At 50.0% G+C, this 12,788-nt stretch overlaps 1 protein-coding gene across 1 annotated transcript in view; it reads left to right on the top strand.

The window, feature by feature from the left end:
• The window catches only part of CDYL2 (chromodomain Y like 2), a 169,952-nt gene extending 157,430 nt beyond the window's left edge, over positions 1-12,522 (top strand). Inside the window, exons 6-7 of the mRNA XM_045439822.1 lie at positions 3,651-3,794; positions 6,465-12,522. Coding sequence (XP_045295778.1) covers positions 3,651-3,794; positions 6,465-6,623 — 303 coding nt within the window. The 3' untranslated portion in view covers positions 6,624-12,522. The remainder of the gene's footprint in view (positions 1-3,650; positions 3,795-6,464) is intronic.
• Positions 12,523-12,788: the final 266 nt, after the last annotated feature.

The following is a 12,788-nucleotide window of genomic DNA, read 5'->3' as shown; positions in this document are numbered from 1 at the left end:
TGTCAACAGGCAGAGGGGTGTCTGAGTGAGTGGTGGCATTCACTGCAGGCTGCGGACAGATTCTGCGCCAATAGCCAGAAGCAGGTGTGGTCAGGGGCCGGTAATAATAACAGCTAACACTTGGAAAGCACTTACCGTGGCCAGTGCTTGATGGCTGCTAACTCAGTCCATCCTCCTACAACCCTGTAAGGTAGGGCTGTTGTCATCCCCACTTGACCTATTGGAGGCTGAGGCTCAGGGAGGGTGAATTGTGCAGGGTCACACAGTGGGAGGGGCAGTCGTGGCACCTGAGCCACAAACTGTCTGGCTTCAGAGTCTGTGCTCTTAACCAGTGTGTCCCAAAGGAGGACCCGCCTCCGAGGAGTGAGTCTGAAATTGGGGGCAGGGGGGTGTGTGTGTGTGGTGTTTGTTTGACCAAGACCCTATTGTCTGAAATCAGCTTGAGTCTCCTCCTAATGGCTTGTCCCTCCAAGAAGGACCTCCAGACCAGTTCTGGGAAGTCCCAGCACCCACATATGCAGGTGTAGGTGTCTTTCTTGTCTGATACTGGAGAAAAAAACTGGCCACATTCCATTGCATGGGACACCTGTGACCTCTGTTAGTTGAGCGTGGTGGGCCTGTGGTCACCCCTGACATTGTCTGCTTGCTCTTCTGTGACAGATGCTCCTGGAAACTCTTTCCTCCATTCTCTCCGTTCCCGGCTTCTTCTTGACCCTCCGGTAATCTATCTGTTTGTCTCTCACAAAGCCTTTGGGGGGGGGGGGGTCTTCTGGTTTGAGTTGGAGCCCTTTGGCAAGGAGCAAAAGGTTTGAATGACCCAGGCCTTCTGGTTCCTTCTCGTGTTTGGTCTCTGGCCTTGATGTTCACATCCCACAACTCGGAAAGGTTAACTCCCGTGTGACTTCCGAGGCCTTGTGGGCTCAGTGTGGCCACCACCTGCTGAGCAGACCAAGGTTCGTGCCTCTTCCATCCTTAGGATTCCGGATATTCTCGGTCTCCCCTCCCCCCTCCCCCCCTCCCCCCTCCGCCTCCCCTCAGGCTGAGGTCCTTGGGTGAAACCCTCAGGCGCCAGCTGCCTCCGGGAGTTAGTGGGCCCCTAGTGAAGTGCTCTTGGTACTGAACTCCTGCACAGGGAAGCCCGATCATTTTGGCACTCCCTGCCGTCCCTTTGATGCTTGCACTCTGCGCAACGTGTCCACTGTGTTGCCATCACACACCAGAACCACATGGGCACTTTGATGGCAGAGGACTGAGTGGGTTGTCCCAGCAGGATTCTCCAAGCTTGTGCTCACCATCACATGCAGGCTAGTTTACTGGTCACTTTCCACATGATGGTCTCACTCACTCTTTCTCAACACCTGCAAAGGTAGGTCCTGTTGCCCTACCTAGGTTCTGCAGAGAAACTGAGGCAGTGGGGTGATAGCCTAGCAGGTGCTGCTCCTTCTTTGAGCCCACAAACCTCAACGAGCTCCGGGAAGGCACCAGGCCTTTTTGCCCTCCCTGCTTAGAAGTGCAAAGATGAGTAACCCAGGGGGCTCCGTCCCTGATAATCCTGTCTGTGGGCGCTGATGCGTGGCTGGCGTGGTGTTTCCCTGCTCTCCTGTTGTCTCGTTGGATCCTCACAGGTGGCAATTGGTACCCACTTCAGAGATGAATAAACAGATTCAGAGAGGCAAAGAGATTTGCATAGGGTCACAGGGCAAAGCCAGAGGCCGAGCAAGGGGTGTCTGATCTGTGGCCCATGCTTCCCTCTGCCCCGGTCCCGTTAACCTTGGCTTTCCTACCCGGGAAGGGAAGAGACTCGTAAGCGTCCACACTGCTATACTGTGGTGAGGTTCAGAGGTGGTTAGGGAAGGCCCCCAGAGGGGCACCCCCCGAGTGAGTCTGCAAGAATGGGCACCCCCGTTGTATGCCTTCAGTGTGGGCTCGTTGCTCTCTGACGGTGGCACGAGAGAGGAGGAGCAAGTAAGAGATCAGTGGAGACCCCCAACAGCCCATGCCCACGGCACCACCCCGTCCACAGGGCAGGGCCAGCAGGGGGTCGGTAAGGCCATTCGGATTCAGGACCTTGGGGCCTGCTCGAGGCTGCTCACGGTCTCAGCAGTGGCAGAAACATGAGGCAGCCGGGGAGCCCAGGAAGCAAACACTTTCCCTTTTGATCTCGGCCACTGTGCTCTGCCCGAACTCAGTGCCACTCCTGTTCCTCCCCGTCCTCTGTGGTTGCAAAAATGTGAACACTGTACAGCCTTATCTCTTTCTGTCTCTCGTTTATTTCAACCATTTCTGAAACTCCAAGAATGTTGCTGACTGAGACGTGTTCTTGCCGACCGTGTCCTGTTTGGCTCCTTCTATTGAGTTCCTCGCTTTCGTTTCCCCTTCCTGAGACAGAGGTGTTTCTAAATAAGTATAATGGCATATATTTGTCTTCAGACCTCTAACCAGATGCATGCTGTAGGCTCGTTACCGGCCTGATAAATGTCTCTACCCCGGCATAGCAAGATGGTCCTCTGGGTCATCATGACCCATCAGTGACAACCGCAACAAAGGGAAAAACACACATGTAGATGCAGCAGCTGAGAGAACCTGGCATGTGAGCATCGATCCGAGAGCGGCTAAGCATGCAGGGGGCAGGCAGATGGAGGGCCGGTCAGGGAAGGGATTGTGTGCTGCATGCAGGTGGCGAGGATTTATCCTGAAGGAGATAGGGACCCCATCACCTGGCGGTAGCCCTTCCATCCTAGTTATCAGCGGGAGAGTCACTTGGGAAGTCACAGTGGTGGGTGCGCTGTGCTGTCGGTGCCTGGGACCCCCTCCGTTAGGCTCCTCCCAGAACAGGTATGGCAGCTGTGAACTACAAAGCAAGAGGAAATTCTTTGAGGAGTGGGGTTCAAAAGGAAACCACAGAAGGCGAGTGGGCAGGGGGAGGTGGGGTGGGGAGGGTGCTTTGGCTCTTCACAACTGGGCACAGCCCTGGGCCACTGGGAGAGATGCACCTCTCTGCTTTAGTATTAGGGGATTATTTAGGACCTTTTTGGCTGCCAGTGATGGAAGCCCTCTAACTGGTTTAAAGGGGAAGGAAAAAGAACGCAGTGGTTGTCATAACTTGTGTATCCAGAGGCGGAGCCTATCGCTGGGGTCCAGGAATCCCAGCCCAGTCAAGACTCTTGTTCTCCATCCTTCCTTTCTTGGTGGACCCACTTCTCCAAAGAGTGGGGACACGGCAGGGGGTGGCCCTGGGCTCTTTGACTTGAGCATCTCCCTGCTCAAGATTCTTCCCCCTCACCTCCAACTTAGGGCTTTATCGCATAGGGTGGATATGTGTTCGGCACCGAAATGGACGCAGCCCGAGGTGCAAGCCCACTGCTGTGGGTCCGCCTCCAGACGTGGGGAGGGGTGTCGGGCAGACGGACCCACAGTAGGTACGCGGCTTCTTTTGGGAATTTAAAGAAAGCTGTGGACCCTCTGATCAGAAGCATGTGCACAGACACAGATGTCTTCAAGCAGTTCCCAAAGCTTATCTGACCCTCCCAGCTGATGATGACCCTGCCTTCGGGAGCCGGGACAGTTGTGCGTGTCAAGCCCAGGCCTCGCTAGCAGATGTGGGAGTCACTCTGGGCTCTCAGCCTTCCCTTTGCCTTTGCTTTTTTCAGGCCAATGAGATGCTCTTCTGTGGACGGAAGCTCACTGCCCAGGAGGCATGCAGCAGGGGACTTGTGTCCCAGGTCTTCTGGCCAACCACGTTCAGCCAGGAGGTCATGTTGCGGGTCAAGGAGATGGCATCCTGCAGCGCAGTGGTGAGTTCCTGTGTCTTTGTGTGCTTGTCCTTGCAACAGACCCATTTTACAGATGCGGGTGATGAGTCTGGAAGGGACTGACTGAGTTGCCAGAGGTCACGCAGGGTGTATGTGTAACAATGCCGCAGATGCCTCTTCTCGGTGCCAAGAGCTTAAACCCGGAGAGAGAAAGTCCGCATCCTTAGATATATTCCCCATCATCTCCAGTTTGAAAACCACACAGCAGAGATTTATGCTCTGGGGTAGAGTACGTTGCCTTAAAAGAAAGTCCTAGACACGCACGAAAGCACAAAACACCTGTAGCTTTTAAAGAATATGAGAAACAAAGGCAAATAAGGACCAAGGGTTTTAAGCCATCCGGGAGATGAGAGAAACCGGTATATCCGCCCTCGTATTTCACTTCTGCCCACTGAGCGCTTGGCACATTTAAACATCACCACTGGACTCTGAAGACACACCGAGAAATGGATAAATAAATAACAGCTCTGCAGAGGCGCCCGATTTTAATTAAGTGTCGATTTTATCTCATAAAAGTCACTCTGAGCACAGTACGGAAATATCCTGTTGAAGGGTGGAGCGGAGGCTGTTCCTGGAGCCACAGGGCTGGTCTAGGAATTGAGAAAGGTGATTTGGGAGAAAAGGGCCCACGTGAGGGAGAGCCTCCTTGTGTCCTCCAGAGTCAGGGGGCTGCTGGGCTGGAGTTACGGGGTCAGACCCGTGAGCACCCCTTCCTTGTCTCCGTCTGCCCGTCGCCCCTCGCCCCCAGCTGCCATGCTGCTTCATGATATGCCTCATCGGCCTCGATCGGGCACCTACTGTGTGTAAGCTCTGCTCCCTGGAAGCCAGTGATGATGACGGAGTGGCCCTGGGCCCGCATCGTTGGTGAACATTTAGTATGGGCCACACCTTCTGCTGACCTCTTTCTGTGGATTCTCTTTTAATTTTCCTGATAACTGCGGTGACCAGCTCATCCCACTTTGCCGGGGACCCTTCCTGACTTGAGCACAGACAATCCCATGTCTCGGGAATTCCCGGGCAGAAAAAAGCCGATGACCTCTAGGATCAGCTACCCGGAGACGCGTGTAGAAATTCTCAGCAGAGGAAGTGGTGTGAGTGAGGTCACAGGAGTCCGAAAACTCCTGCGGGGTTTAGGCAGCGGCTCATAGCAGTCTGTGCAGGTACACGGGGTGTTGGAGGGACACTGAAGCTGAAAAGGAAGGTAGGACAAAGGCCTCAAGCTTCCCCCCAGCCCCGCCCCAACCTCCGCAAGGAGTCTGGCCTTTGGGCAGTGGACGTACTCAGGGGAACAAGCTGTTGAAGAAATACTGCAAGGAAATGTCTCCTGTCAGTAGTCCTGACATCAGGAGCTTTGGGGTGAGCTGCCAGAGAAAGGAATCTGCCCTACGGCCTGGGAGACGGTGTTCTGCAGGGGAATGCCTGTGAGGCAGGAGGCGGCCTCCAGCCCAGGCCAAGGAGGAAGACCCCAGCTCCCTGCCGGCCGGCTTGAGCAAGGGAGCTCCTGTCTTGCTTTTCCTATCTGAAAGCACCTTGGGAGAGCGTGAAGCGAAACCTTGACATCAGCACAGGATGGTCGCGGCCGGTGCAAGGATGCCTGGGGCCTGACGGCCCCACGGCGGCTGTGCCCAAGTGAGGCAGCGGTCCGTCCGGGGCAGCCAGGTGACTGCAGGCCACGTCCGTCACGGAGCCCCGGGCACCTAGACTTCCTTTATCCGTCATGTGGTGACAAAAATACTACCTGTTTATGGAGTTATCGTGAGGAAGAAATGAGAGAAAGCAGGGAGAGTCCTTCTCATGCAGCCTGTTGGTCAGTAGTGATTGTGGTGGCCTTATTGTTATTACTCTGATCTGGTCGTTGTCGTTGTCGTTGTCGGGTCGTTGTCACTCATCACTCTGATGAGGATCATTACCATTATTACCACTCGTACCAACGTCACTGCTCTCGTTGCTGTCCTCGGACATCACTGTCCTAACACCATGGCATCGTCACCACCATTCCCCTTCTCACCACCACATTACTAACATTAATTACCATTATTGTTGCTACTGTAGTACTGTGGCATTATTACTATCTGTCATCGCTGTTCTCACCCTTCGCTGTGTTCTCACCCTTCGCTGTGTTCTCACCCTTCGCTGCAATTACTGCAAATTGTTATTGATTATTGCCACGATCGCCACTGATATTGGGCCGATGGATACTTTGACAGCCGTCCGTGTCTGTTTGTTATCTTACTCTGTGGTTCCAGCCATCCTTAAGCCAGGTGTCATTGTTGCTGTTTCACAGGTGACAGAGAAGCACGGGGAGGTGAAGTCGGGTGTCTCCCAACCTTTTTCATGCTGCCTGTACAGAATGATACTGAGTTTGTGTCAGACCCTCGGGGAAAGGACAAAGCTCTTGCGGTCGGGGGTAACATGGGCCCCCACCCCCACCCCGGCCATCCCAGGGGCCGAGGGCTCAACATCTTGGCATGCCTGGAATCCATCCCTGGCATTGCTGGGGTCACAGGCCTGGGAAGTTCCGGACTGACTACAGGAGGCAGTCTCTTCTGGCTTTGGGCATCGGAAGGTTAGCTGGTGCTTCATAGGCCAAGTACGTTCTCCTGGAGCAGAGTTCCTGGGGCCGGCTAACGAGGCTCATGCATTTCCCTTCAGGTGTTGGAGGAGTCGAAATGCCTCGTTCGGAGCTTCCTGAAATCTGTGCTCGAAGACGTGAACGAGAAAGAATGCCTCATGCTCAAGCAGCTCTGGAGTTCTTCCAAGGGCCTGGATTCCCTGTTCAGCTACCTGCAGGACAAAATTTACGAAGTCTGAGGAGCCCCCGGCCACTCGCCCCCACGCTCGAGGGCACCTGACTTCCAGCTTTGCGCCGTGCCTCGGAGATCGGAGCACAGAGTGTGCTGGCTGAGGGGTCCGTCAAGGTGTCTCTCTCGTGTCCATTTCCTCCTGTCCTTTGGTTGTTCTGCATTGGTTTGATTTTGTATAACAGATGGGAAACTCAGCATACTTGGCCTCCCCCAGGCCCTCCCCCCACCCGCCCTCCCACTGGCTAGAGAGCTATCGAGGGCTATATCTTCCCAGGCCTCTGCCAGTCAGTCCCCACTCGCCGAAATGCACCACCCTGGTCCAGGAAGGGGAAGACCGGTCTCCCCCTTCCTTCTGACTCAGGCTGCGTCTATACAGTGCCTCTGCTTTGGAGACTTGGCTGTATGGCTCTCTCCGGTTAAGTGCAGATCCGGTGACAGGGGACGGTCCATCTTAGGGAATTTCCAGACCGATGAGCGAAAACGGTTGTGTAGAGCCAGCCTCACTGTTCTCTCTGATGCAAATCTGTGTGACTTTTAGGGCTTGGTCTTAAAACCCAGTTGAGCGATTTGCAAACCCAGATGTTGTACGTTTAGGAATGTTTTGTTAAATATATATTTTTAAAACAATGTAAGTGGAAATTCTGATAATTTATGTGTATTATATGTAAAGCTAGTTTTACAAAAACATGAACTACTAGGAAAAATTGTTTTTCTTTAATCAACCTTATTTAATTTATTTATTTTTGTTTATGTATTATGATATCTGTTGTCGACACAGATATTATTTTCATACTGCCCTGGACCAAATCCCATATGAGGTTCATGCCGTTTGGTGCATTCTAGCAATGAACCACGCAGAATTAAAATTCAGAGAGATGTAAGTGAAAGGATCCCTGTGGGTAGAAGGAATAGCTTTGCAGATCCTCGTCATGTAAAATGGTTCTCAGCTGTAATAATTGCATACTTGTTGGGAGAAATTATGGGAGAGTTTTTTTCTTCACTCTGCTGCCTTGAAGGAGATAAAGGGGCCTCCGGCCTGAATGGTACTGAGACAGACCCAGTCCCTAATTTGTGACGTCAGGAACTGCTGATCGGCTCTGATCAGCTGATCGGGGGGGCGGGGGGGGGGCGAAACAAACCATTTCCTGTCTCCTTCTGGCCCTTTCTCTTTTAAAGGTGAGCAGATCCAATGGGAGGGGATTCACAGCCCCAAGCTTTCTGTTTTAAGAACAGGTTGAGCTTCTACACTATGGCTAGAGACGTGGTCTTGTAGACGGTGCGTGTGGAGTTCATCTGGACGCGATCCTTACAATGGCCGTGGTTCCCTCTATAGACAGCCTCTCTCCTTTTGAGTTGCCCATGACCTCGGGAGGGTCAGGGAAGAGGAAGCTTCTTGCCTTCCCCTCCCTTCTTCTCCTGTCTCTGCTTGGTCCCCGTGGGATCCTGCAGGAACCACAGACCTAGGCCGTAAGGGATTACTCTAGGGAAACACCTGCTTTTGCCCAGATGCCTGCTGTCCCATCTCCACTTGGGTCTGTCTCTTCCTCTGGGAAACTAAATGTATGCTTTCCCCAAGCCCCTGGACAGACATCGTTCCCGTGTGTTGTGCGGATAATCTCTTCACCACTGCTAAATCTCTGAAGAAAGAGCCCCGTGCTTTCTGTGTACTTTCTGGGGGCAGATGGGTTTCTGTCTATAGAAGCAGTGTCTGGATTCTTGTTAGGGTTGGCAGAGGATGTTGGGAAGTTCCTTTGGATCAATGTCCACCTCTCTTCTCTGCTGAAAGAACCTGAAATCCTGTAGCTTTGGACATATCACAGATCCAAACTTCTGAACATTTGAAGGATCTCTGATGATAAGGTAAGAATATGAAACAGTTACTCAGGTAGATTTCCTGGCCGTCAGTTTGTCGGTTCTGGGTACCACAGGAGGTGTCTTAAAAGACGGTCTGTGTTTTGGTTGTTTCTATACAGTCTATTCGAGGAGGATGTTCCACCAATTGGGCAGAAGTAGGTTAAATCTGTTTGCTGTGGGGTAGACCGCATGGCTGAATTCTCCACTTTCTGGATGGTTGTTTTGATACTGTGAAGATGAAATCGAGGTAACTTTTAGCAATTTGACCTGGGATGGAAAATGCCAGAGTTGTGGATGTGTCAGGGTTTATCCTAACAGCTTTCTCGAGATGGAGCGGGCTGGGGGGGGGGGGGGAGGGGGCTCAGGCTCTCACTTCTTATCTTCGGTCACAGAGCCCTGTCTCCACCCATAGCACCCTTTCTCCCCTCTCTGAACCCTGTTTTACCTCCACACCACCCTGTCTGTCCCTTTCCAGAGCCAGGGCAGGTCTCTGAGGAATTGTGCCTGGTTTTGGCAGACCTAACCCAGAATGACCTTTGGGGTTGGAAGAACAGATACGGGTGGGAAGTTAGTTGAGAGTACTTCTTCAGTCAAGGAACCTTCTAGGCAACCCACTCCTTGCCATCCTGTCAGCCATGCGTTAGAACTCCCCTCCCTTCTCTGCTCCAACCCCCGGTGGTCAGCACCCAGCGTCTTGTGGTGGAACTGCCAGACTTAGTTCCGGTTCCAAGAGGACTTTGTGCGGAACTTTGCCAAGTTGGTCAGAGCTCCCCACCATTCAGAAACCACACTCTAGTGCCCTTGTGCCCAACATTCCCCTTCCCACATTCAAATAATGTCTGTGGGCAAAAACTGTCAAGAACTACCCTCTAAGAATGAAATTGGGTAGCTTTGAGAAAGCAGCAGAGAATTGATTTAAAATGTTATTCTTGTTCACTGTAGACTAAACTAGGAAGTGTTCTCTCTGAAGCATGACAATAGGTTTTTTTTCCATATGAAGTTCGGTATGAGGATGGGAAAGTAGTAATCAAAATGGACCCTGATCAGTACAACTGTAGCTCCAAATATCCACGTTTAAAAATAGCCTTGACTGAATGCTGAATGGCGTTTCCCATTAATTGTTGGTTTAGAAAATTTTGTAAACTTTTTTTAATTTGAAATTGAGTCACATTCATGCAATTTTCCAATCTAGTTTCTGCGGAAAACAATTTTTTAAGAGAAACAAAGAGAAACGTCTTCAAATCTTCCTAAGTGAATATTTCAAATGCAGAATTGCTTCTCTTCTGTGTTTCTGGATTCAGACACTTAGATCTGTTGTACATATTAGTTTAGACACTCTCACTAATATACACAGTATTTAAGACTCTAAATGAGATTTCTTAAGTATTTTATTTTATTCTCTGTAAATGGTTTTGTATAATCTTTAAAAATCTACACTTTGCCTTTGTAGATATTTAAGGGAAACCATTTGGGGGTTGTCTTGCATGTATATTTTTGTTGTAGATAAGTGTTGCTCAGTTATTTCTGCAAATTTTGGTTGAAATGCTTACAGACTTTAATACAGTATCTATTTTCAGAATATAAACTTTTATATTTCTGTGATAAGTTAGGATATGCGTTTTAGGCAATCTTTTCCATTAATATCACTTGTTCTTTCAAAAAATAGCATACTGGTTTGTTGCCAATGGTTTCGTTTCGTTTTCTCATTAGAATCTACTGCTCTCGTGTTGTCAGAGAGCAGGTTTAATCTTCTTTTTCTCAAAGTAGTTGAGTTTGAAGCATCATTTGAAAATGTATTGAATTTGTGGATAAGCCTTACCATTAGGATCAGTAAATTTGCCAACCTTTGCAACTACATATGTAGTTTAGGACCTCCCCATAAAGTCTCACTGTGTGGCAGTTGATGGAGTCTGTGAACAGAGCCTTAAGCTTGTTGCAAAAAAAAAATAAAAATAAAAATAAGGGTAATACGGGTTGTTTCTTCCAAGCAACGTAAGCCATGTTGATGGACTCAGTGCAGTCTGTAAGTCATGGCTAATCCGAAGAGTTTGGTTGAGCTGATGGCAGCAGGGGCCAGATAGGCACCTTGGTGATTTATCTTTCACCATACGAATGGACCGAGGACAGGTTTTCCGGAGCCACCTTCGTACTATTCACGTGGTTTAGACACGGTCACAGGGAGGGCTTGCTGGTCTATCATTTGTTCTGAACAAATGGCATTTCCTGCTCTTGACCTTGGCGGTTGACCCCGGGTCCCTTGTGGTTGACCTGGAACCATCCAGCCTGGCTGAGGTCAGCACTCCTTGAGAGGTGTTAACAAAGTTTACATGTGAGTCTTACTGTGTAGACAATCTGAAGTCAATTTCAGTTACGTAATCAGCATTCCCATGTGCCCTGAGTGTCTTATCGATGAACTGTGCGTGTTAAGCCATACTAAACCTGAGTTTAGCAGGGCAAAGGCAAACTAGATGAAGAACATCACATCAGCTGAGTCCTTTCACCAGGGGCCATTTTAATGGAGTAGAAGTCGCGGAGCTCATCGGTGGTGCATCCACTGTGTCCGAGACCTACCAAAACCATCTGGGATTTGGACTTAAATTTTTGCAAAAACTTACGATTCCTTTCAGTTGGCTGTACTTCCGTAGCTACCAACTGATTCTCCTCACGAAGGCTTTACAGGTGACTCGAGACCAGAGCTGTTGTATGGCTGAAGTCAAGTTATTGTGCTCAGCTCTAGTAAGCGTTCACACAGTCTACCATCAGGGTGGAGATTTGCTTCCAGTGTTTGCAGTGTGTGAGGCAGTCAGAAGAACTGACGTCTGATCTTAAGCCTCAGCTCTGGTGTCTCCCTGGGTTAACCATGCCTCATTGGCCCAGCACCTGGCCTGACGCTGGAGCTCGTTCAGGGGGCTCCGGGAAGTTTGGAGGGTGTAGAACGTTCCATCTGGTATTAAATTTGTCCCTGTGCCATGAGTCCCAGCTGGAAGTCATTTTGCTGATGTCCACATTGACAGGATTGTGAAAATATTGCCTTTCATAAAACCAAGGACCAAAGAATTCCATTATTCCAACAAAACCCGAGTTTCATAGACTGTGGGCACATCCAGACAGAGGTGTGCGTGCTTTATGGCACAGAGAAGCTGCTCGCTTCCGCCAGCCTGGCTGGCCGTGCAGAGGGATTTATCACCTTGAGAAGGCTCTGGAAGATGAGTTTCTCAGATTGAAACTTGCTATCTCAGGTGGGTGTTTCTGCTGTGCAGTCCCAGCCTTTATCCATATCATGGAAGGTGGAGGTCTGGCATTCTTCCAGATGACCTGACCAGTGTAGACTGTTCCATCTGAATGGGAACCTCCAGTGTGAGTTTTAAAAAATGTGTCTACACTGTGCAACATCCCACAGTTGCCAAATTTCCACCTCCTCTTGTTCTTCATTGACCCATTCCAATGTCCTGTTTGGCATGAGAAGAATTTCCCTCAATTCTCACACCAAGGGATGCCCCATTTCTCGTTCATGATGAAATCACCGATCCATTAACTGGTTGAGAAATGATCGACGCTGACGAAGGGACATTCTAGTGGTAAGGCTTATTACCAAACTTCTGATAATGAAGCAGGCTACCAAAAACTTATCCAGCCCACCCTAAGAGTGTTTGGATTTGATCATGGGTGTAGCACACACACCGAAATCCAAGGAGACCTTTGCAAATTAGGCTACTTGTTTTATTTTGCCAGGTTATCATGGGAGAGTCTTTAACTAGTTCTGAATATTTGTAAGTATGAGTACTTCATAGAATTATAAAGCAGGTACAGCTGACCCTTTCTCACTGCGTTGTAAATATTTCCCGAGACTGGGTGCAGTCCTGAGGGATAATAATCTTCTGACTTATCAAATGCTGACTGTCTAGAGCAAATTGTACACTCTCTTTGTGAATGGTCCTGTAACGTGTATGAACACATTTCTGGGTGCCTTAGAAGTTGTATTTTTCATGTGTGCTAATATGCAGTATTTATACATTGTGAGAAGCTGCTTTGAATAAAAAGGTTGAAACTTCGTCAGCATTTGCTTGTGTGCATGAAACTCACAAACCTGTGGTTTCTGAACAGGGAAGTTTCTGGGCTCCCAGGGGGTTGAAACCCCTGATACTTCTAGGTCGTGTCTGGGTTCCCGGCTTGAGGCTTCAATGATTCAGGCTGGTAGCTACTGGGCAGCAAGAGCTTGACACTAGAGGACTGTAGAATGGGGGTGGGGGAGGGATTATCTTTCATGGGGGGTTGATAGGAGCATTCATCCCTTCCCTGGTATGCGTGGAAGGTTACT

This window comes from Leopardus geoffroyi, chromosome E2 (assembly GCF_018350155.1).
Source record: "Leopardus geoffroyi isolate Oge1 chromosome E2, O.geoffroyi_Oge1_pat1.0, whole genome shotgun sequence".
Classification (NCBI taxonomy): Eukaryota; Metazoa; Chordata; class Mammalia; order Carnivora; family Felidae; genus Leopardus; species Leopardus geoffroyi.
This window is presented reverse-complemented; position numbering and strand designations above follow the sequence as displayed.